We start from the raw sequence: 26,362 nt of genomic DNA, 5'->3' as shown, positions 1-26,362 counted from the left end.
AACATTTAGTAGGCTGCAGTTGCATATATGTATACAGTAGGCTATAAATAAATGTTTTGTCCTTTACATACATTTGAAAAATCCGTTACTTGTTTTGTGTTTTCATATTTGAAAGGGGTTCAAAGTACACTGTGAGATCAGAATTAGAAAATGTAATATATTTTTAGCTATATATATATATATGTGTTCTTATTTTTATTTTATTTGTATGTCTTGTGCATGTAAAACTTTGTCAAAACAATTAAAAGATTAACAATACAATTTTGTTCTTCAGAAAAATATGGGTTTTGTAAAAAAAAGAAATTCTAATTAAAAAATGTGCTGATGTGTTGGCAAATCAAACACTTGGCATTGCATTGAAAGAAGAAGAAAGACTAGCATCATTATTGTAATAGTTACACAGCGACACAGTACAGTTACACGTTTACAAGTGAATAATGAACCACCAATAAATAAGTAAATAAATGTATAAAAGGAAATATAAAACTTTATTTCTTTTTTTCCCTTTTTTTAACAGTGCTGGAATGTCAATACCACAAAAGAGAAAGATCTAACAGTAGGTATCAAATCTAACAAATATTAAATCATCCCTATGATAATTACAAATCTTTAAAAAAATCAATAATAATAATTCTTATAATTATAATGTTTGATAATAATTATTTCTACAATATACAAAACTTTGAGCTTTAGTTTCCTGAAGCAAACAGGTTCAAACCATTTAATTAGTTTGTTACAGGGAACAGATGAGGTTCAGTCTCTTTTTACTTTCTCAGGTAAAAACACTTTTATATGGATGAGACCCATCATCTTCAAACAGGTCAGCTGTCATCATTGTCATATATATCTGCCATTAAACAAACAAATACACAATTAATAACTCAAATCATGTACATTTTTTTATAATCATTTGCTATTATAATTACAAATAAAATAAATAAAACATTTTTTTATACTACCACAGCTAGCATTAAAAAGTAAAACATTTAATTTAGGAGAAAATGATGTACCTGAAGCAGTGTCAATGTCATCATAAACATCATTCTCCCTGAAAATGTTAACAGAGGATAAAAGAGTCAATTTGATTAGATTAAGCCAGGATTAGTTTAATTAGGACATTTAAGTAGCTTTTATAAATGTGCCTTAGAGAAGAAACATTACTGCTGTGCATCTTGAAACAAAACAACGGCACTGACGTATTTTTATGTAAGTTGCTTTCAGTTAAGGCAGCTCAAACAGCTTATGCCTTGTGTATGAAACCGGGGGATTGTGCATTACTGTATATAAATAAATGAATACATACTCATGCAGGAGGTAATTCAAGGGCACATATCCATCTGTGCAAAGAGAAAGAGTATAAAATAACTGAATCATGGTAAATGATTGTATTATAAAATATGATCTTTATATCACTGTGCTGCTCTTGGTTTTAATAGAACTGAAGACAGAAGACAAAGCTTCAATAGCATATATTTCCCAGCAGGAGGTGTCTGACTCACATTTGCCCTCTTTATTACGGCACAGAACTCGCTTCTTGCTGGTCTCCTGTATAACCTCAAGAATCTCTCCACGGATCACCGGAAGCTCTTTGTTCCCAAACTTCTTCAAACTGGCATTAGGGTCCACCATCATGCTGTACAGAACTTGGATGGGCCCTTCAAACTGTTAAATAGTTTGATATCTTTTATATTTTACAGTTTAAGACACCTTACAGCTCCTCATGGCAATGAGAACAAGAATTGAAGCTAAACCATGGAAAAACATGGACAAAAGTAAGATAGATTTACCTTGAATTTCTTTCTAAAGTCTTTCTCTTGCTGCTTGGCCTTTTTCGGATCATGGCTAAACAAAAACATATGGCATTAATATTAACTCTCATATGCATGATGCTCACTAGAACACAGAACATTTAAAAGAATAATTTAAAAAAAACACCTAACCATTCAGGGTGTGAAGTTAATTTTGAAAGAAAAAGAGATTTGATTTATTCTGAAGTCAAAAGAAACATTAAGCTTTTAAAAAAATAATTCATGCATATAAATTGCGATCATTATATGATTAATGATTAATAGTCAATAAAAAATCTGATGTACTCCAGTTGCCAGTTGCATAAACTGCTTAGACTAGTCGCCATCTATTTTTTGAGCCCCTAAGGGGACATGGTGAAATATGAGATGGGAGGAAAAATAACTTTGACCGCAAAGTTTCTTGTGGGAACACAAAATCATTTGCGAGAGAATGCAAAAGTATTGCCAAATAAGTTTCCCTCCCATCTAATTTTTTTTCTTCACCATGTCCCTTTAGGAGCTCCGTAGGTTATAACTTTTTTATGGCAGTAAAATAAAAGGGTATCCGAAAAGTAAGACTGATTAGCCCTAACTAATTGCTAGTTGGTCAGTCTTAACTTAGTGGCTAAGTTTAGGCCACTGGCCTCAGGTTAAGGAAGCTAAAACAAAAGCTCTTTATCCTCTGTGGTAGTTTGCACTTTAGTTAACCATTAACATACAATTCAAATGGGTTCAGAAAGTTTTGTTTAAAGCACATCAAGCTGAAGAGGGACACTTCAGCAGCTTTCATACATACAATATGACACAAAAATAGCAAATAAAAGGAAAACAATTCACAGACAAAAACACAACACAGACATATATGCCTTATGGTGCAGTCACATCACTGAAATTTTGGCAAATTTTGCAGGCAAAAGCAGGTCCATTGTCTGTTGTCAAAAGTGTAGCTGTAGCGATGTACAGGCCTGAAGCACACATCACACAGAACTCACTTTCAAGCCAAGCAGCTTTCTGATGGTTAACGCAGCAAATCTACGTGACCAACTTGAACTCACTGTGAAATCTGCATGGGGAAATCTTTCACCCTCAAGCGAAATTACAAATTGCGTGGATTCCTATTGAAATGACTGGATTTCACCTGCGAAAATTCCCCAAATAACGTGTGGCCGCACATTTAGTAAATGAAAATGAGTCTGTGATGTTCTAAGTCACATCAAATATTGGCAACCTAGGTTTTTTAAATTATAATTTTCAATTCGTATTTTGTAGTTCCACCATCCGAGTGATCGACACTAAGGCTCACAACACTAGAACGCACTAAACGGACGGAAAAAATGGGGGTTCTATATAGAACCCTGGGGTTCTTGACTCGATTTAATAAATCCCTTTATGAAAAAAAGGGGAACTGTCTTAAATGATTGCATAATGTTTAATGAATTATTGTTTCGTTTTTTCTAGTCATAAAGTATGTTTACGAGCTGTTTGATTCACAAACTTTATTCAAAATAAACTATGATTATATAATTTAAATTAAATCCCTAAAATGATCCCATGATAGAAACCCATAAATGAAGCACTTGACAGAACCCTTAAAGCCCCACTGAAGTGCCTTGAAACAAGCAGCATTTAGTGTTGACTTAATTTCCACTGAAACAGGAATACAGGTAATAACATATCGAACAGCTCCTCCCCTTTTTTAAAATAGCCAATAGCATTTGATTTATATCAAAGCTCGCCCAGAGCCATTGAGCTCAGTAAAGCCCCAGTTTCCTCCAAATCTCTACCCGTTTCTCCTCATAATATACTCCATATACCTTTAAAATACAGCATTGTCGACTTGCGTCTGCGTCGCGTCGACTTGCACATCTTTCACACTCTGCTCTGTGTTATCGTGTCTCCGGACCGGAGCAGACTGTGTGTGCGCTGCAGGGGTTCGCGTGACACTAACGTGAAACCAGACTTCATTCGCCCCAATGGAAAGTATATTAACACTGTCTGAATTTTTAGTAAGTAGTAAATGTGTGAATAAGTGACAGATTTTAGCCACAGCTTCAGCGTCAATTTTTAATGTATGGGGCGGGACACAAATTTTGCCATAGTTTTTCAGCACACTAGCTTATAGATAACATTGAGTCTACTGTAACATATTCAAACTAAAAGACAAAAAACTTCACTTTTGATTTCATGGGGACTTTAAAGGTTCCATATAGAGATGTTTTTTCTAAGTGCAATCTGTTCTCTCACAGCCTCATTTTCATTTGTGTAAAATGAAATATTGCTGACTACGGTCCATTTGTTGATACAAAAGAAAGAAAGACAATAGACACCTGATCTCTGGGGGAGGAGGAGGAAACTCATGGTCCACATCATCATAAACATCTGAGAATAGCAGAACCCAAACATATCAATCCAATGCATAAAAATCTCTGGAAAAAGACTTTTCGAACCAATGCATAAAACCCCTCTAAAAGATTAGTCTGTGTATGTTAACTCACCATCACTGTGAAAACTGCTGCAAAGAGAAGAAAAAAACACACAATATGAGTATCATTATAAGACACCTCTGTCTTCCCTCAACATGAGGCTTGGGGTGTCACCTGTCCAGTTGGTCGCTCGAGCCGATATCATCATAAAACTCTGGGTCGATGGCCCGGCCATCGGAAGGGTGGAAAGACGGGGCGGATTGACCACGGATTTTACGCTTCACTTCCTCATAATCCACATCCACACAGGAGTTACTGATGTAGCCAACTGCAATGGTTAACACACATTCATAACTTTATTAATATTTTACTGTTTTTTTCTTTGGTTATTAAGAAAATGTTCAGCCAAGTTGATGGCTAGAAAGACTATAAAAGAAGATTCTGAGTTACATTGTAGTTAAATATATGTAAAAATTTGTGACTAAAATGAAAGTAGAAACAGATCCTTTTTTCATATTGTGACATATGTCCAAGTGAATGGGAATATCGAAAAAAGAACAAATGTAGGGCGGGGACTTGGTTCAGTACAATCAACAGTCATCGTGATTTTGCCAAGCAAGACATATTTCCAACTGTAAACTTGTCCCTAATATCTGATTGGTTAATTGGAATGTTGATCCAGGAACATGTAGTACTTGGTGAAATCACGATCACCGAATACATCACCAGAGAGAAGTCTGTTGTTTTACCGGAACGGTAAGTTATGTAATGTCAAGTAATTTGTTTTTTAAACTCTTCTTTCCACTCATTTGTAAAAAAAAAAAAAAAAAAAAAAAAAAAAATGTGTTTAAAGTAATGCACTTACAATGGAAGTCTTTGGGGGAAAAGACATTGAAATAAAAGCAATTTCATAAGTACAGACTAAACCATTATTCAACTGAACATGACACTATTGTGAAATAATCTCACAGTATGGGCAAAGATACCAGAAAGGGTCTTTTAAATAACAAATAACCAAAGTTCTTCCACCTAGAACTGCAGTCCCACAGCCAAAAGGATAATTATACAATATTTACAGTTCAAATATACCATGGTCTGTCTGAATACTCGATTCTGGTTGGCTGGAGGGTGTGCATTAAAACTGTTTAATGTACATGTAGTTCCCAGTCAGTTTAAACACCTTTATAATATTAATGCGCTGCTCTCATTGAGGCGCACACACGGCACTCGCGCACAGATCGGAAATCGCGCTGAGCACACACAGAAACATTCAGGAGCACAGAAACTGGTTGTCAAAGCTGCCCCGTGACTTTTTATTAATAAATTAGCTTCACTACTGAATCACTACATTATATTACTCAGCCGGGAGGTGATAACGTCGCTGTTTTTGAAGTAATTAAAGTCACAGCTTCATAGCTAGTAGAGAGACGCAGCACATACTCAGGTAATTCTGGCACATCTCTCTCTCTCTCTCTCTCTCTCTCTCTCGATAGGATAGTGGCCCGTTCATACCAAGGACGATAACTATAAAGATAACGTTAAAGATATAGTTCTAAGAATGGTTTTCAATATTAATGAATAGCAGAGCACACCACAGCTATAACGATAATGCCACAGAGAAATGATATCGTTGGAATCACTTTCAGAACGATTTTATCCAGCTGAAAAACAATAAAAACAATGACAGCCAATCAGAATCCACCCTGCTGAAATGAGCTCGAACATTTAAAGTAACAGACAACACACTTACAATAAATAGGACGATATAGTCCACTGGTGTGGACTCTAATATAGTTATTTACATTTACATTTACATTTATTCATTTAGCTGACGCTTTTATCCAAAGCGACTTACAATTGCTATATATGTCAGAGGTCGCACGCCTCTGGAGCAACTAGGGGTTAAGTGTCTTGCTCAGGGACACATTGGTGTCTCACAGTGGATTCGAACCGGGGTCTCTCACACCAAAGGCATGTGTCTTATCCACTGCGCCATCACCACCCCGATGTTATCTTTATAGTTATCTTTATAGTTATCGTTCTTGGTGTGTGAACGGTGCTCTGTGTCACTTGCTCTGTGTCTGATTTAAAGCGGAGTAGAATTCCACTGTAAGTGCTTTGCTGTAAACATGATTTTCACATGATCATGTCACAGTTAGAACTTCAGCTTATGCAAACTTAAGTTTATTTGACTTACAGCTGCCCTTCATGTTTCGTGCCAGCCATCTCCCTTCAGGGTTGTTGTTCACACGGATGATCTCCACGCTCTCCCCCTGTCGCACCATCAGGTCATTCTTTCCTCCCTGCCAGTCGTCTCGCACACAAGCCATGTGGATCACCTCAATAGGTCCATTCAGCTGTGTGATCAAACATGCTAATATGAACATGCTAATGTCTGCAGGAAGCATGCGAAAATGCACATAAACACATTCATGACATCCTGCCTCTTTTTAGCTTCAAAACAGACTAAATTGTTACCTTAAATCTTTTTCTATACTCGTTTTCCCGCTTCTGCTTTTCCTTCAGTTCTTTCTTGTCCAGCTCTACCTTTTTATTCTCTTTTGAGACTCTCCTCTCAGCAGGAACAGGTCTGCAACATATAGAATTATGGTTAAAATTAAAGGAACAGTTCAAACCAAATTCAGTGGAACACAAAAGGAGAAATTCTGAAGAATGTTCATGCTACTCTTTTAAGAGCTTGACACTCACCGGTCTCTGTTTGCTTTCATTTTGTTGGAAAGAGTAATTTCATGAGGGTGAGTGAATTAAGTTAGAGTAAAGAATAATGGGTAACACTTTATTTTACAGTGTTCTTGTTACATATGTTACATGTAATTACCATAGTAATAACAGTAAATTATGCCTAATTACATGCAATTAACCCTCAACCAAATCCTAATCCTGCCCTAACCCTATAGTAAGTACATGTAGTTAATTAATATTACACTGTACTTAAATATATACTTACACTGTAACAATGGCACCTTAAAATAAAGTGTAACCGAATAATGTTAATTTTAGGGTGAACATTAAATTTAAAGGTTATAATTTAAGTGATTGTTCGGCAGGCTGAGGCTGTAAGAACATATAAATGAAATATAACAAGCTATTTATTTATAGATTATAGATTTCTTGAACTAAAGATTTGCATGACCATCTTATACCCTTACAATTGAAAGTATTTTTTTTACAGTATTTTTGCTACTGTACTTTTTAGATTTCTATACAGGGATGCACTAATATTAAAATTGAGGCAGATACCAATAAGCCAGTAGTTATTTTCATCTAAAGGTCAATAAGATAAACAAATAAACCATTTCAAGTGGTTTTCAATACACTACAGTTAAAAAAAGGCAACTCTCATGTTTCCCAAGGCCGCATTTATTTGTTTAAAAATGCAGTAAAATAGTAATATTGTGAAATTTTATTACAATTTAAAATAACTGTTTCTATTTTATTATATTTTAAATTCTAATTTATTCCTGTGATGCCAAGGTGAATTTTCAGCATCATTACAGTGTCACATCATCCTTCAGAAATCATTCAAATATGCTGATTTCTTGTTATTATAAAACATTTCTTGTTATTATCAATTTGGGGGGGGATCTGTATATTTATTTATTTATTGGTGGAAACTGATTTAAAAAAAATCAGGATTATTTGAAGAATATAAATTTCAAAAGAACAGCATTCATTTGAAACAGTTTATTGTCACTTTGGGTTAATGCATCATTGCATATTTACTGACCCCCAAACCTAAACTTAAAACACTAGCAAATACATTACAAATAATACAACACTACAAATAAATTTAGCACCACATTATAATGTGCAGTACAAAAATGGGTATTAATTTAGACTTCGGGATGGCACCACAAGGCGCCGTTCACTTGCAGAACGCAAGCTTCCAGAGGGCACATACGTCTGAAGTCCTTAGTTTAGCTATAGGGGTGCATTTTAATGTGTTCATGTTTGTGGGATCATAATTATGAACATTTGTGAACAAGCTGTTTTTGCAGTTCAGTTTCAGTAATGGTCTGGGTGGAGTGGGGAGGGATCAATGCATGACTTACATGTCTGGGTCTTCATAGATATCTTGATCGCTGTCCTACAATACAAAAAGAAAAAGCATATTAGAGCACATGCAAGACTGCACAACAGCACTGTAACCACAGCACATGGAGACCCTTAAACATACATCCTCGCTTTCACTCGTTCTGTCACACATACACGCAAAAATAACCCACCTCGTGCTGAGAAGGGTAACTGTCAGTCCATGAGTCTGCAACATGAGAAGACATATATGCTGGATTGGTGAATGCATTTTCGTATAGAAATAAATCTTTAATTATCTGCTTCACATAGTAAAGAAAAAAATACACACGCACACACACAACACATTTGATTATATTTTGCCCGCCACAGCGCTAGGGTGTTGTGAATGGTCACCAGCACACTGCTTTGTGGTTTTATTTTTAGCCCATTGCTATGTGGTTTCTAGGTGGTTTCTTACTGGCATGAGTTTAAAGAGCCCACCCTCGAGTCTCTATGATAATCTGATCTCCAGATATGGCTTGGGTCGCTCAATATAACTCTATGAGATTCCTTTCTTCTGCTTTATCGCCCAGCAAGCAAAATTCATAAGAATATATTCATGTTTACCTCTTGGCTTGGGAGGTGGGGGAGGAGGTGGTGGGAGTGCGCTGATGTCATCATACGTTTCCTGCTCCGGGGGCACATCTCTGATCCAGACAACACATGCAAATGCAAATGAGTTTGATCAGATTCTTACCCAATCAGACTCATTGACAACGAACATACTTCACTCACTAATGACAATACAGTGGGATAAAAATAACCGAAAAACATAATGCAACACAATACATGCTTTTCTGAGCTGGTTTCATAAGAATCTACAAAAAGAGTCAGGAAATGCCACAGAGCGTGCTTTACACCCACATACTTCCAGGATGAAAGATTGCACAGTAAGTTGCATGCATAAAGCGACACAATAGAATTGAAGGTGTTGTGCTGTGCAATTCAGAATTATTGTCTCTTTATACTTCACAGATACAATACTGATATGGAAAACTTTACACCTCTGAGATATATTCGACATTTGTTACAGTTTGCTTTCCCTTGTCTTCCAAACTGGCAATCTAGACAACTACGTATTGAACAACCAGATATTACTCACAATTCTGGAAACGATGGTGTCCACTGGCTGGGTTTATTTGGGGGTCTTGCTGGTCCTGATCAAACACAAATATATCAAGTAAAACAGCTATTCTGTTCAAACTTATTCAACACAAAGTATTGCTTAACATGTCATGGAAAAAGGCTATGAACAATAGCTAACATTATAAATTCCTGTACTAGATCATAGGTAAAATGACCAATAAATGCAAATATTTATTGATGAGTGATGTGTTTTTATTACTGGTTTGTATGTGTATGCAATAAAAGTTTGAAAAGCCATTTGTTTTCCATTCACATTGGCTCCTACCTTTCAAACATTGTGATTCTATTGGTCTTTTGGGAAGAACAACGGGGGCTTTTTTCCGAAGGTGATCCAGATTTACAGACGGAGGCCTCTTTGGTTTCGACGGTCGTGGCCCGACATTGGGAAGCGGCTTTCTTAGCGGAACTACCTCCGATATGCTCCTTTGGCTCGGCAGTGGAGGTTTGAAAGTAGAAGACGCTTTCATGTCACTTTGCTGTTTTAGTATCTTGCTCTGAAGAAGTTCTCCAGTCAGTTTGACTCTGCTCGGCACATTGACCTCTGTAGGGGCCATTTTAGGAGTCTCCTGGGCTCCTAAACGATAAGCGGGAGGAGGTCTTGGAAACACTCCTTGAGGGCCCGAGTGAAACATCTTTGGTTCACTTAAAGAGTTCAGAGGAACGATTGCTCTTGGAGGCACAACTGAAGTCTTGTTTCGGAGCACTCCATTGGTTAAAGTCTCTGGCAGTGCACCAACCGTGTGAGGTTTGATGGCGGATACACCTCCGGAACTTGCCATTTCTAACTGAGCGTGAAATTTGGCCCGGAGGGCCTTGACATCCACATTTTCCTCCTATAAAGAAAATAAGATTAATTCTCATTAGAGCTCTAAAAAAATTCAAGTTCCCTTTTGAGTTGTGCATTTCACAGGTAAAAACCTGTTAACATGTTACCAGTATCTTCCTTTGCTTTATATGGTGATAAATGTAATAGATCTAATGAGACATTTCATGCAATTTTACAGTAAAATACTGTTAAATGTAGTCAAGTCATCATATAATTTACACTGAAAAAACATAAATTGAAATTTTCCTGAATATTCTGTGCTCACATTTGATGATTTTTCATTAAAACACTTTTTAAATGTACATTAGGGTTTCTTGTTCTGTGTTGTTAAATTAATGTTTATTGCATTATTTTAGTGTCATGTTACCATGATGGTATTTTTTTTATATGTGTGTGCATGACTGTGCAACTTCTATACAATAACTTCTATACCTTAACTTGTAGAGAAGCTTCATGTGATGAACTTTGATTCATTGTGTGACTTGTGTTTTTAAGGTGGTTGTCAGTGTATTATAAAGGTAAAAGTGTTACTTTATGAAAAAAGTAAAAAGTGCACTTATGAAAATACAAAAGAAATACATCCTGTTCAATCTGTTATTAAATAAGTAGCAGATCAACCCTACGAATAAAACGACCATTCGGAGTTAATCATTTGCAGTAAGATGTTGTGATGTTAGACTGTTAGACTGAAATGTTGTGTTTCTGCCGAGAGAAACTAGGACAACCAGTACATGACACGGTTGTAGCACTGATGGCTTCTGTCATATAAACATCCATATAAACAGCATCTGACCTTGTGGGTGCTTTACCACTTAATATTAGCAAGTGTGAGATGGAAAAAACAGTTTGCGTGCAGGCAACAGAGCAGGTGTGAATTTTCTCAAATAAAATCACTATCTGAGCAATAGCGATGAAGGGTGATGAATACTTGTGACGAATGGATGGATAGATCGAAGTTTTAAACACATTTTAACTAGCAATAATTCACTGTAATAAGTCATCAACTGAGGCATCTAGTTATAGGAATCAGTCATTGAAAACCCCATACAAACTGACTAGCATTAATTCACTGACTATAAGAAGTCTATGGGGCAAGGCATTGCACTGCTAAACTTTCTTTTATTTTACTTTTTAAATATACATTCTTTGTCTTGTCTATCTTCAAAATCTCAGAATATCAAAAAAAAAAAAGTCTATTCCTTTTGCTTATCAGACTCCCCCATCCAACCATCTGGCTCCGTTCTAGTACTGTATGTAATGCCCACTTTACAAGAACCAATCAATTCCCGACTGATAAACTCAAACCTCATCCTTGGTCACATTTAACATTGCTCAGCAAAATCCAGTAAAGGTAAAACATTTCATAATAAAGATTTTGCATCAGGTTTTTTATGCAAATTTTCCGAATGCTACTTGGTTTGAAATTGCAAATTGCACACCCATCACTATTATTGATAGTGGATACTGGAAATTTCGTTAATATGACCAAGCCTTGAATTGAATATTTCAAGTCCTGTTTCACTCAGATTACTGAAGAAAATAAATGTTCCAAACAGCACTTCAGGTTTACCTTTGTTAACACCATATTTAATAAAAAATAATGAGACTTCCATTGTAAGCGCATTAATACAATCACTTTCTTTGATTTGCATCTTTGTTTGTCCTAATAAACTGAGGGACAAGTCAAAATTATTTTCTGTGGTAATCGACAGTAGGCCACAGACGCTATGGATAGTTTAACTTGTAATGAACCCGAAACCTTCAGCTCAGAGGACTTTATTTCAATAGAATGCATTGTTGTTTGTTTGTTCAAAATCAGTAGGGGAAGGCAGAAGTTTTTAGCAGAACTATACCATCTCTGTGGTGTTAGCAGAATGGACTATAATAGACCTCAGACCACACACTGTTATCATAGCATCTTCTAAGATTCATTAAGATTGGGCAGTGAATGTTTCTGATTTGTCCTTATTACATTCTTTAAATGGTGTGTACACACATTTGATGCATCTGCTAACCTGCATCATATTTTTTGCAGCTTCACGACATCAAACATTGCAGGGAAGATAATGAACTGTCATGAAGTGAACAGCAGATTCAGAACAATAGTGAGGCACAGGAAGTGTCTTCAACCACACACCTTTGCACAGCACATCAATCAACAGTGGTTGCTATAGAAACAGCAGCCAATAGTGAGCCTTCAGCTGCACGCCTTGCTAAAAACGCAACTCGTGTCAATGACAAAAGAAAAACAAAAGTTTTGTCTAATCCGTTCCAGCCACATTCCATTATCATTCACTCACCCGTTAAAATAACACTATAATATTCTTAATATTCACACTATTATATTATAGGGGAAAGGAAGCACAAGTCCATTTTTTTGTTTTCATTTTTTTTAAAATTCATCAAGTGAGGCATGAGTTTATTACCAAAATCTAGTTGTACGAATCAGTTATTGAAAACCCCATACGATTATGAACTGACCACTAATCAGAATATCTCTAGTCTATGGTGGTTGCCCAGCGTTTGATTAACTACATAAACAATCACATTTTAGTAATCACTTATTTAAGGCCAAAGTTCAATAATTCAATATATGTGTGTGTGTGTTTTTATGTAAATATTTAGCATGTTTTCTGTGATGAATAGGTTTAGGGGTAGAGTTAGTGTAAGAGGAGAGAATATACAGTTTGTACAGCATAAAAACTATTACGTCTGGAGAGTCCCAACAAAGATGGTGAACCAGCCGTGTGTGCGCGTGTGTGTGTGTGTGTGTGTTTATCTATTATATTTTCTATTATAATAGGCCTAAATTATAATCATATAAAATTGATTATGTGCAGAGTGTGAAATTTAAGGGTATGGAAAAGTTTTCCAGGTACATTTAAAAGCTTTTTATTGTTTCATTATCATTTTGAAAGGACATTAAGAAAGTTGCTAAAGGTATACAGTGTGAAAAAAGAATGAACAACATGTAACAAGACAACACTGAATTACATTACCTCAGGGTTAGAAATTATCTTATGGTATAAAAAAATGATTAGAGTATCCTCACTCACTGCTTCTCAGAGCAAACAGATCTCTGAATAACTCAAACAAACGCACATAGTATTTAGGGGTCTCAGCTGCTGATGCCGATAATAATGAACAAAAATATTGGACAACAGATCACTGTGTGATTGTACAATGTACACAGCCTTTGTGCAATGGTCTGCTTTAAAAAAATAAAAAAATAACAGCCTTATAATAGTAAAAATAAAAATAACTTATAACATGAGCAATGACTGATTAGATTTTAGGTTTGTAAATTTTATGATAGGTTTGATAGTATGCGCTGTAAACATAAACATTTCATCAGTAATGATTATGTGGAGCATAGAAAATGCTCATTTATGGTAGTTTCATTAGAAAGAAGATCAAGGTGTCCTTACCATGTGTTTTATCTCCAAAGTTTCATGTCATATGAGTACGGCTGAACTGAGAGGCAGACTGCAGCAGTTTCCTGAAGCACAGATGACAGATCAAACACACTTGTTACAGCAGGAAGTAAAATATAAATGAATGAAGACAAATCCATTGGGCTACTGCATTTACATATACGCCTATCTACGGGTTATATGAGGCTGAGACGCATTTAAATAAAAAACATGTCTTTCCATTTACAAACAAAAACATGACAAATATTGTTACCATTACAAAAAAAATAAGTATACTTTAAGTTCATGTTAAGTATGCTTAAGTAAAGCTGAAGTATACTTTATGTAGTACTTATACTAATATTAATGTAATAGAAGTATAGGCTACTTGTAAGTCTACTGTTTCAAAACTACTTGGGACTAAATTGGCCCACTTTGTATAAGTAGCCTTTACTTTAAAGGTGCTCTAAGCGATGTCACACGTTTTTTAGGACATTTTTTGTCACATACAGCAAACATCTCCTCACTATCCGCTAGCAGTCTGTCCCCTGAACACACTGTAAAAAAAAAAACACGGCCTCCGCAGACACCCCAGGCTCCACAAACGGCAACAAAAACAAACTGGGCTAACAAGCACCACAAAACATAACAAACTGTTCCAGCCAATAACCGACAAGAAGGATTTGGGGGGTGGGGTTTGGGGGGTTAGTGCGCGGATGAGGAGGGGGGAGGGTCTAGCTATTCTTACTGAGCGTTATTTCCTGTTGATCCTGCTTGTCTACTGTGTATGATTCTGCCTGGTTATCTGTTTCTCGATTTTCTGGATTATCCCCTTGTTTTGGTTGCCTGATCGGACTGATGTTTTTGCTTGGACCTTTTGCCTGCCTACTCACTATTGCCTTCTGGAATTCCCCTTTGTATGTTGAAAGATCTGACTGCTACCTTGGTTTTGACCCTCTGCCTGCCTTATCGTATTTGTTTGTGGAAACTGTCTTTAATAAACTTCCGCACATGGATTCTCACTCAGCCTCAGCGTCCTCGTTACAGAATACTTCGCCTCCCATGAATCCAGCGTAAGTTTCGAATCTGCAAGCAGCATTCGCTTATCAAAGCGATATGTTAAAGGGATACCAGGAACAACTAACCAAGCTCCAATCAGTCAACGAACATCTAACGCACTACATCCGATCACTCCCACAGACAACGCCAAAGACGGTAAGCTTTGCTCTTCCTGAAAAGTTTGATGGTACTGCTGAACAATGTAAGGGCTTCATTTGTCAAATCAGACTGTACTTTGATCATCAAGGGGATAAATTCGAATCAGAGGAGAGGAAAGTGCATTTTTAATGACGTTGTTAACGGGGAGAGCTATCGACTGGGCTGCAGCAGTTTGGGACTCTGATTCACGGTTCAGAAATTCAGTGGATTATTTCATCCAGCAACTCCGTGAAGTGTTTGAATACCCCGCCGGAGGCAAAGATGTGTCAACACAAATCATTAACATCACACAAGGTAACCGCACCGCTGCTGAATATGCTATTGAATTCAGAACACTTGCTGCACAGAGTGGTTGGAATGATATCACTTTAAAAGCCATTTTTCACCGTAGTCTCAACACGGAACTGCAAACCGAACTAGCTTGTAAAGGAGAGAATTCCTCTTTTTCTGAATTTGTCACTCTTGCCATGAGACAAGCTCCGAAACGCAAGGGCAGCAGAGAAAATCAGGGCAATTCACAGATTCCAGTCACTATCGAGGCACACACTCACGATGAACCTATGCAACTCAACGTCTCCCGACTTTCTGAAGGGGAAAGGGAGAGGCGTCGGCAACATCAGTTATGCTTTTACTGTGGTGAAGCAGGCCATCGCAGTCTAGGATGTCCATACAAATCCCAAGCTGTTCCCATGGTAAATATCGAACATTTCTCCTTACTCAGTAACAAATCATTTACCTTACCCATTACTCTCAAGATTGACACGTTGATTCTTGAATTAACAGCGATGATTGAATATGGAGCTGCTCTGAATCTGATTAACAAGGACATGGTCACGAAGTATAACATCCCCATGCAACCATGTACCCCACCTATCAAAATCAAGGCCATCGATGATACACTCATTGGAGAGGGGATCACTCATCAAACAAAAACTCTCACACTTAATGTTGGTTTGCTGCATCAAGAGTCTATCACATTGTATATCGTTGATTCTCTCAAATTCGAAATTCATCCTGGGACATCCCTGGCTATCTATTCACGACCCTGACATTTCCTGGTATCATGGTGAGCTGACTCATTGGTCCACATTTTGTCTAAATCACTGCTTCCCCACTGAACCCCAACCATGTCTCACAACCAGCATTGAAAGTCCAGATACCCACAAAACTGTGAACATCCCCGCCTATTACTACAATCTTTCTGAAGTCTTTAGCAAAACCAAGGCAACACAGCTACCACCACACCGACCCTGGGACTGTGCTATTGATCTGCTTCCAAATGCCATGCCTCCCAAAAGCAAAGTTTACCCTCTCTCACATACTGAAAGTCAAGCAATGTGAGACTATATTAAAGAGGCTCTGCACTCAGGTTGTATTCGTCCATCTACATCTCCAGCAGCTGCAGGATTCTTCTTTGTTGAAAAGAAGGATGGAGGACTAAGACCCTGCATCGATTACAGAGGACTAAATAATGTGACTGTCAAATTTCGTTATCCCCTTCCTTTAGTACCCTCTGCCCTAGAACAGCTGCGGGAAGCCACCATTTTCACTAAACTGGACTTAAGAAGTGCCTACAACTTAATTAGGATAAGAGAAGGTGATGAGTGGAAGACTGCTTTTCTCACCACCAGGGGGCACTATGAGTACCAAGTTATGCCGTATGGGATGGCCAACTCACCCGCCATCTTCCAGTCATTCATCAATGAAATCTTCAAGGACCTTCTCAACCAGTTTAAAATCGTCCTCTCTCGATTACTCGAAAATCAGCTCTATGTCAAAGCAGAAAAATGTGAATTCCATGTTAATCAAACCTCGTTCCTAGGCTACCACATAAGTCACCATGGAGTAAAAATGGATGAAGTAAAAGTTCAAGCAGTCACCGAATGGCCCCAACCCACAACAGTCAAGGAATTGCAAAGATTCTTAGGCTTTGCAAACTTCTACAGACGTTTCATCCGCAACTACAGCACCATAGCGTCCCCACTAACATCACTTCTAAAAGGTAAACCCACAAAGCTAAGCTGGAATAAAGAAGCCAACAATGCCTTTATCACACTGAAAGAAAGATTCACCTCTGCCCCCATTCTGAAACACCCAGACCCCAGTTAACCTTTTATAGTAGAAGTGGATGCCTCCGACTGTGGAATCAGGGCAGTACTCTCACAGAGACACGGTCAACCAGGCAAACTGCACCCGTGCGCATTCTTTTCAAGGAAACTAACCGCCGCTGAACGGAATTATGATGTGGGGAACAAGGAACTGCTATCCATGAAGGCAGCCATCGAGGAGTGGCGACATTGGTTGGAGGGGGCGGTCCACCCATTTCTAATCATCACAGATCACAAAAATTTGGAATATATCAAAAGTGCAAAACGTCTTAACCCACGTCAAGCTCGTTGGGCTAGTGTTAGGGTTAGGGTTAGGGGTCTAACCTAACCCCTAACCCTAACCCTTCTTTACCCGCTTCCAGTTTACAGTAACCTATCGGCCCGGCAGTAAGAACTGTAAAGCAGATGCCCTCTCCAGACGATACGACCTTCCCACAGAACATCTCACCACAGAACCCATCCTTCCTCACTGTCATCCTCGCTCCAGTTTCCTGGGACATCATGGAGGAATTACAACAAGAACAACAACGTGAACCATAACCCACTCACTGCCCTCATGACAAACAGTACGTACCACGATGTCTACGTCAACGTATCATGTAATGGATCCACACTTCTATTAGTGCAGGCCACCCCGGTATTTCTCGTACTATACGTCTGCTACAAAATTCATTTTGGTGGCCTGCAATGGCCAAAGAGGTCGCCTCTCATGTAAAGTCTTGTCAAGTCTGTGCCCAGTCCAAAACCCCTAAAGAATTACCCTCCGGTCTCCTACAACCACTACCCATCCCACAACGCCCATGGTCCCACCTATCCATAGACTTTGTCACTGATCTACCTCCCTCCGACAATTGTACCACTATTCTAGTCATTATAGACCGTTTCTCAAAATCCTGTCGTCTAATCCCATTAAAAGGACTACCTACCGCCATGGAAACAGCCCAAGCCCTGTTCCACCATGTCTTCAGAGTATATGGTCTCCCAGAAGATATTGTCAGCGATCGAGGCACACAATTCACTTCCCAAGTCTGGAGAGCTTTCTGCAAACAACTGGATATCAACGTAAGTCTCACATCAGGATATCATCCTCAAGCCAACGGCCAAGTTGAACGCCTCAACCAAGAAATCGGCAGATACCTACGAACCTACTGCAGTCGAGAACAACATCGATGGTCTGAGTTTCTACCTTGGGCAGAATATGCTCAGAACTCTCTCACACACACATCCACAGGCCTGACCCCCTTCCAGTGCGTCCTGGGGTTCCAACCTCCCTTGTTCCCGTGGTCTGGCGAACCTTCCTCAGTCCCAGCGGTGGACGACTGGATCCAACGTAGCGAGAGGGTGTGGGACAGTGCACACGTCCGTCTCCAGCGGGCCGTGAGAACACAGGAGTTCCAGGCCAACAGACGATGTCGCCCACATCTTCCCTACCAACAAGGACAACAGGTCTGGCTCTCGACAAAAAACATCAAGTTACGGCTGCCAAGCAGGAAGCTCAGTCCAAGGTATGTTGGCCCTTTTAAGATTCTCAAGAGAATTAATGAGGTAACTTACCAATTCGAGCTTCCTGATAATTACCTAAATAATTACTCCTTCCATGTCTCCTTCCTCAAACTGGTCCACCCGAATGCTGACCCTGGTCATGAGACCCCAGAACCACCACCTCCATTGGACATTGATGGAACTCCTGCTTATCAAGTGAATGAGTTACTAGACTCAAGACGAAGAGAGGGTCGGCTCCAATATCTGGTGGACTGGGAGGGCTATGGACCTGAGGAGAGATCGTGGGTAGCCGCCCGGGACATTTTGGATCCATCTCTTATCGAGGAATTTCATCGAGCCAGACCTGACCGACCACGGGGACGCCCACGTCGAGCTCCAGGAGTCGTTCCTAGAGGAGGGGGTTCTGTAATGCCAAACCAGCAGAGGGCGCCCTCACCTGAGTACTGACTGTGTTCTCCTCCCTCTGCTTCTTCTGCACTCATTTCCTGTTTGACTGCTATTTAACCAGAGACCATTCTTATACTCATTGCGAACAAATGCTTGTCTACTGTGTATGATTCTGCCTGGTTATCTGTTTCTCGATTTTCTGGATTATCCCATTGTTTTGGTTGCCTGATCGGACTGATGTTTTTGCTTGGACCTTTTGCCTGCCTACTCACTATTGCCTTCTGGAACTCCCCTTTGTATGTTGAAAGATCTGATTGCTACCTTGGTTTTGACCCTCTGCCTGCCTTATTGTATTTGTTTGTGGAAACTGTCTTTAATAAACTTCCGCACATGGATTCTCACTCAGGCTCAGCGTCCTCGTTACAACAAGAAGTGACGTCACCCGGCATCGCTTAGAGCACCTTTGAGTGTAACAGTAAACTCTGAGTACACAGTTTACAACTATGTTTTTCATTTGTACTGCAACTATACTACAAGTGAACTTATAGGTGTATACTGATAGTTTACAAGTAAAATACTTGTTTTATAGTTTATGAAAGTATAGCTTGAAGTAGCCCATACTCTCAGTAAACTACTAGTTTAGTAGTTTTATACTGCAATTGTACTTGCAAGTTTTCTTTAAGTAAATATAACATCATACTTACAGTTTACTATATATATTTTATTTTTGCACTCTAAGTATACTATGTTCCTATTTAGGTATTCATTTTTATACTCGAAATCTACCTTTAACTCTTTCCATTTTAAAACACATTTTATTGTAGTATTTATTCGAGCATCCTTCTATATCAACTCTTGTATGTGGGTAAGTTTGATAAAAAAAGCAACATTTTAAACAAAAGGCTAAGCAAATCGCATTTTCGTCCGGATGGGATTCAAAACGATGATCCAAGCACAGATGTAGTAGATCGAGTACATCAACACCCCCAAATTGGTTTATTTGGTTGGTTTACCACCGCCAATGCACCTGCAAACAACAAAATTAATAAATAAATGCCCCAATTAAAAATGGTGTAAAAAAAGCCTTTATATGTGATAATTTTATTATAACATAATATGATATACTAGCACACGGGCGAGTGTTGGAAAATAATTTTTCTTTCTTTTTTGCTGTTTCTTCTTCATTAGAAAAAAGTTCCAAACTCCCCAGAACCGCTGCGCCTCTAAGCAACACGTGGTGTTTTCTTACTGAACGAATCAGTAACATCATACTTACAGTTTACTATATATATTTTATTTTTGCACTTTAAGTATACTATGTTCCTATTTAGGTATTCATTTTTATACCTGAAATCTACCTTTAACTCTTTCCATTTTAAAACACATTTTATTGTAGTATTTATTCGTGCATCCTTCTATATCAACTCTTGTATGTGGGTAAGTTTGATTAAAAAAAGCAACATTTTAAACAAAAGGCTAAGCAAATCGCATTTTCGTCCGGATGGGATTCAAAACGATGATCCAAGCACAGATGTAGTAGATCGAGTACATCAACACCCCCAAATTGGTTTATTTGGTTGGTTTACCACCGCCAATGCACCTGCAAACAACACAATTAATAAATAAATGCCCCAATTAAAAATGGTGTAAAAAAAAGCCTATATATGTGATAATTTTATTATAACATGATGAAAAATATGGAAGATTGGAAGAAAAATGGGAAGAGTGTTGAAAAATAATTTTTCTTTCTTTTTTGCTGTTTCTTCTTCAGAAGAAAAAAGTTCCAAACTCCCCAGAACCGCTGCGCCTCTAAGCAACACGTGGTGTTTTCTTACTGAACGAATCAGTAGTCTATCTGAACGAATCGTCTGAATTAAAGGGTAACTAAACCCTAAACCAAATTTTTTTAGTTAATGATCTGTAAGAACGGGGATTTATTAGTACTGTTCATTGATTCGAGTAACTTTTTTGACATTTGTGTATAAAGTGTTTTAATTCTACAATATATGGTGTAAAAACGTCTGAGTGCTGCCCTCTTCAGGTTGAACGGTGGCTACTGCAGTTGAATTTTCCTATTGGATGTTTGGGGTGGTTCGTGACGTAAGGGGTGGTTGGTGACGTGGCAGGTTCCATGCAAAGAAGTGCGTCTCAGGTGCAGGCCCCCCTCCGCTGGGCTCTGCCCACTTTTCCAGCATTTTTCAAATATTGCCAGTGGGTGGAGTCAGGCTCTGACCAGGGGTTTAGTTACCCTTTAACGATTGAACTCACTGGTTAAGACGGTGGCTTGGCACCACCTACTGGCTGTTTTCGTTTCATACTTAAATGTTTCATCGATTCTCTCATTTCATATTTCTATATTCAAAATGTTATATTAAAAAAATTAATCTCATATCATTATTTACGCAATTGTTATTGCAGTGTAAATGCATCCATGGCTCTGCATTAACAGTTTGCACATACGTCACGATTTGGTCAGTTACCCGGATGCGCGGCCATATTGAATAAGGGTGTAACGATATTCAAACCGAACCAAAAAAACGCAATACAGAACCCACAATAGGAATAGCGATTCTCTCATGGCAAACCGAACACGCCCCGCTCCCCGCTCCACCACCCAGCCCTGGGTCATCGGACCTCATGTCTTGTGTACACAACGAAGTCAGTTTTGCAGCCTAACCACTTAACACCATATAATAGCAAGCTCCATGTTTTGTTACTTTCGATAATAAGCAAGGTGTAATCTTTCAAATTCTGTCTATCTGATCACGAAATTCAAACAATAAATGCCGTTTTGGCACTCTTTGCTGTGGCTTGACAGATCGCTGTAGGCCTACTAGCGCCTCATCTCAAGCGGCAGTGCGGAGCGTGAGTAAACGCAATCATCTCTTCCTCAGTTACAGAATAAACATGAATGGACCCCTGAAGGTATGTTGAAAGATACAGTATACTTACTGAAAGGCATGACAAGTCGTGTAATCGCTCAATCAGTGTCTCAACTCCACCCCACCGAACCGAAACCGAACCGAGACGTCAAAACCGTGGGAAGAACCGAACCGTCAGTTTTGTGTTAAATTATGAGAGTTAAATTCTCAGATAAATTATTAAACAAATAGATTCATTAATCTCAACGAATCTCGCTGGTCCCGAGATGGACCGACTGGCCGACCAACCTCCCCGCTGAACGCGAGTGATTTAAATGCGTGAAATGCACTCACGGTGGTTGAGCGCGGTAAAGTTAGTATAATGTTCGATATTTAGACGGACATTGTTTTCCCTTGCCACTGTTCTATAGGGTCGGCAGTCTTACAAAGATATCAATAGCAGGATTAGTTTTAATATTATGTAACCATTATCGACATTAAATATTCGTTCAAAATCGCCGTGCATTAATGCTGCATATTTACACATGAGAATGCTTTTTTGAAGCGTTTCCACAACGCATGCCTGAGGGAACGTCTGCCAATTCCACTAACTGCGTTAAACGTAGCCTATAATTTGTATTATTTAAAATTACTTTTCAAATTCCAAAGCTTGTAGAAGGTACCTATTGGCAATGCTGATCTGAAAGCCTTGAGTAAATTAACTTATCTAAGAAAATTACTCATAAAACTCATCAGTTGAGGCTAGGCCTATATGTTTACTTTCTTCACAGACACAGACGAAACTGAAAAGACTATCAAAGTTCAGCTTTAGGAGGGGAAGAAATATGGCAGGATAAGGAGACTGAGAGAAAAATTAAGATTAAGATGAGAGAGCAGCAGGTATTAACAAATAATCTAATGCATCTATCAAATCTAATGATAATCTAATATCAAGTACATAAGTATTGTGATATGTGGTGCCACAGTGACACTCTTGTCCCAAAAAGTATTCCTATACCACGATACACATGTTGTCCCACGGTGAGTCATTTTTCCCTGTTGCACCTACACAAAATTTGAGGGTTCCCCCACCTACCAAATCCCACTTTAACCACTGGTTACACCCCTAATATTGGAGATACTTGAATGTAAACAACAGCATGGATTGCACTGTTTATTTGCTACTGTAGCATACACATTGTTACACTAATTTATGATTTCTAAACTACAGAAAAAACACATGGAAGCTGCGAAATTTTATAGAGAAGGCCTTCGTAAGCAGGAAGGAGCGCGGAATTTTGATGAACTAATGTTAATATGAGGTAAAACGAACGAGCTAGCTTCTCTCGCCCTTACCGCACCGCTATCCTTCCTTCTAACGTTATTTCCTATCCCGACATAGGCTATACGTTCAGATTGTCAGTCCAAAAAAAGCACATGAAATCCGTTTCAAGCTAGTGCTACATCCATATGTGGTTTGAAATCCTATTCAAATCACTTATCAGGAAGTCTGCTTCAGTCTGAACGCTCTGGTCGGATTTCGCGTGGTATGTGACTTTCTCACGCCATGTAAAATGTAAACGCCAGACGTTGTTATAGGAAACATGCTGAAAGTTGCTGCCGAAACAAGGCTGTGTTGTTGCAAAGTGCCGGACAAGCAGAACATTATTATTTTTGAAAACCGGCGCAGATAGAGCGCGGCTGTGCATATACAGGTCCTTCTCAAAAAATTTGCATATTGTGATAAAGTTCATTATTTTCCATAATGTAATGATAAAAATTAAACTTTCATATATTTTAGATTCATTGCACACCAACTGAAATATTTCAGGTCTTTTATTATTTTAATACTGATGATTTTGGCATACAGCTCATGAAAACCCAAAATTCCTATCTCAAAAAATTAGCATATCATGAAAAGGGTCTCTAAACGAGCTATTAACCTAATCATCTGAATCAACTAATTAACTCTAAACACCTGCAAAAGATTCCTGAGGCTTTTAAAAACTCCCAGCCTGTTTCATTACTCAAAACCGCAATCATGGGTAAGACTGCCGACCTGACTGCTGTCCAGAAGGCCATCATTGACACCCTCAAGCAAGAGGGTAAGACACAGAAAGAAATTTCTGAACAAATAGGCTGTTCCCAGAGTGCTGTATCAAGGCACCTCAGTGGGAAGTGTGTGGGAAGGAAAAAGTGTGGCAAAAAACGCTGCACAACGAGAAGAGGTGACCGGACCCTGAGGAAGATTGTGGAGAAGGACCGATTCCAGACCTTGGGGGACCTGCGGAAGCAGTGGACTGAGTCTGGAGTAGAAACATCCAGAGCCACCGTGCACAGGCGTGTGCAGGAAATGGGCTACAGGTGCTGCATTCCCCACGTCAAGCCACTTTTGAACCAGAAACAGCGGCAGAAGTGCCTGACCTTGGCTACAGAGAAGCAGCACTGGAGTACCCACAGTCAGTGATGGTCTGGGGTGCCATGTTAGCTGCTGGTGTTGGTCCACTGTGTTTTATCAAGGGCAGAGTCAATGCAGCTAGCTATCAGGAGATTTTGGAGCACTTCATGCTTCCATCTGCTAAAAAGCTTTATGGAGATGAAGATTTAATTTTTCAGCACGACCTGGCACCTGCTCACAGTCCCAAAACCACTGGTAAATGGTTTAATGACCATGGTATTACTGTGCTCAATTGGCCTGCCAACTCTCCTGACCTGAACCCCATAGAGAATCTGCGGGATATTGTGAAGAGAAAGTTGAGAGACGCAAGACCCAACACTCTGGATGAGCTTAAGGCCGCTATCGAAGCATCCTGGGCCTCCATAACACCTCAGCAGTGCCACAGGCTGATTGCCTCCATGCCACGCCGCAATTTCTTTCTGTGTCTTACCCTCTTGCTTGAGGGTGTCAATGATGGCCTTCTGGACAGCAGTCAGGTCGGCAGTCTTACCCATGATTGCGGTTTTGAGTAATGAAACAGGCTGGGAGTTTTTAAAAGCCTCGGAATCTTTTGCAGGTGTCTCTAATTGCAAATGCAAACCCCTCTATCGACGCAACACCATTGCCAAAGAGCTGCATGAACACACAAATCGTATCTGAACAGTTGTGATACACAGTGTGGACATAATTTAGATCAGATTAATCGGATACAAAGATAATCGTATTTGGACTTGACAGTGTGAATGTAGCCAAGGTTAACTACTTTACGTCTACATTTTAGCCATAGTCAACGCTTCATTTAGGGAAACAGATTAAGGCGTTTGTGGTTGAGAGAGGCACAGCATAGCCACAAGTGTAAATGAAGCGTTGACTATGGCTAAAATGTTGATTAATCTGATCTAAAATTATGTCCACACTGTGTATCGCAACTGTTCAGATACGATTTGTGTGTTCAAGAAGCTATGCAATGAGCAATAAAGCAAACAATTCAGTCAAACATTAGTCAGCTCTCTAATAGGCTACAAAGTTAAAGTTAAATAGCCTAAATATATAAAGTTATGAAACTTCACTTTGCCCTCAGCCAAAACGATTTGCCATGGAACAAACTACATTAATGTAGTTTAGCATTGTTTGGTCTTATAAGATAAATAAAAACATGCACTAAAAAGTTATGTAGATGGTTGAGTATTTGTCAAGCTAAGTCATTTTTTTCATAGATTAAAATAGCTTTTAAAATATGCAAACTGGCAATATTAAAGCGGTTTACAACATCTTCCTTTAAAACGCTATTGGTCTCGACTATTTAAATAAAGTTAAAGGAATATGACTTGGCCAGAAAAAAATTAAAGTCAGAAGAATTTTTTTCACTTTAATCCCTGTCTGTTTTTTGCACTCTTGTCTTTAACTTTTGGCAGTCTATAGAACTCGAAATGTTTTTTCTCGGTGCGACCGATATAGGCTACAGACCAAAACAAGACTATTTTTCAGCAGCAATAATCAGCTAAATATGCAAGTCTGTTCAGTTCATTATATTGATTGATGATATCTTAGTCTACAAGCTAATGAAATGTCATGTGGCATGTCATGTAGAAATTCGCTTCTTTTCAGTGTCTATTTTTGTGAAAAATCAAAACGCAAAAAGTGTCTCAACTGTACTCAGTCTACCCAAGTATTTCTGTCTAAGCATACGTGCAATTTTAAGTATATTTCTGAGTAGCAGCAACATAAAGTAGCCTATATTTCTGAAAAGTACAGAAAAAGTAGAGTTATTTTTACTTTAAAAGAAGTGTACCAATAGCACAACTTGAATAAACTCCCTTTTCTGACGGACATGCATAGGTGTACAGAGTCTCTAGTTTGATGGCCCTGGGCTGTCGTTTATTTTAGTCTGAATATTTTAATATACATTTTTAAATATAAATAAAGGAAAACAAAATTGCCTTCGACTCCCATTGATTTTGTTGCAGTAAAGAAATCCTAACGTAGTCTGTCTGTGTTTACAGTGAAGTTCTCTCCTATCGAAACCATAGACAGTAAAGTTGAGCCAGAAAGAGCTTTATCTCCCTCTGTCGGTCAGATAGGGGAAATAACACAATAGTGGATTTTATCAACACAATCTTTTTATTCTTTTAAACCTAACAAAAATACTGATTAAAAA

At 38.6% G+C, this 26,362-nt stretch overlaps 2 protein-coding genes across 3 annotated transcripts in view; both read right to left on the bottom strand.

The window, feature by feature from the left end:
• Window positions 1-26,362, bottom strand: part of LOC143711295 (amyloid-beta A4 precursor protein-binding family A member 3) — a 76,650-nt gene that overhangs the window by 20,836 nt on the left and 29,452 nt on the right. The gene's annotated exons all lie outside the window — the stretch shown is intronic.
• On the bottom strand, window positions 470-13,787 carry LOC143711297 (uncharacterized). Of its 2 annotated transcripts, none has more exons than XM_077202679.1 (16): window positions 13,706-13,787; window positions 9,717-10,284; window positions 9,408-9,462; window positions 8,873-8,952; window positions 8,458-8,492; window positions 8,284-8,318; window positions 6,689-6,800; window positions 6,408-6,567; window positions 4,385-4,538; window positions 4,283-4,299; window positions 4,115-4,166; window positions 1,788-1,842; window positions 1,500-1,662; window positions 1,304-1,337; window positions 1,011-1,048; window positions 470-847 (listed from the first exon to the last, which is right to left on the bottom strand). In XM_077202679.1, the coding sequence occupies exons 1-16, from the start codon at window positions 13,706-13,708 to the stop codon at window positions 822-824; spliced, it is 1,587 nt and encodes a 528-aa protein (XP_077058794.1). In that variant the 5' UTR covers window positions 13,709-13,787; the 3' UTR covers window positions 470-821. The 2 variants fall into 2 exon arrangements, with proteins under 2 accessions (XP_077058794.1, XP_077058795.1); XM_077202680.1 differs by having other exon boundaries at window positions 4,283-4,296.

This window comes from Siphateles boraxobius, unplaced genomic scaffold, assembly GCF_051911475.1.
Source record: "Siphateles boraxobius isolate OS27281-9 unplaced genomic scaffold, OSU_SipBor_1 5, whole genome shotgun sequence".
Lineage (NCBI taxonomy): Eukaryota > Metazoa > Chordata > Actinopteri > Cypriniformes > Leuciscidae > Siphateles > Siphateles boraxobius.
The sequence above is the reverse complement of the archived record's forward strand: the minus strand, read 5'-3'. Positions and strand labels throughout refer to the sequence as shown.

Coding starts and splice junctions, on each gene's coding strand:
- LOC143711297 (XM_077202679.1), bottom strand. Junction 6,568..6,688: donor AGTATAGAAAAAGATTTAAG/GTAACAATTTAG, acceptor TTGATCACACAG/CTGAATGGACCTATTGAGGT. Junction 1,843..4,114: donor CCTCCTCCCCCAGAGATCAG/GTGTCTATTGTC, acceptor GTTTTTGTTTAG/CCATGATCCGAAAAAGGCCA.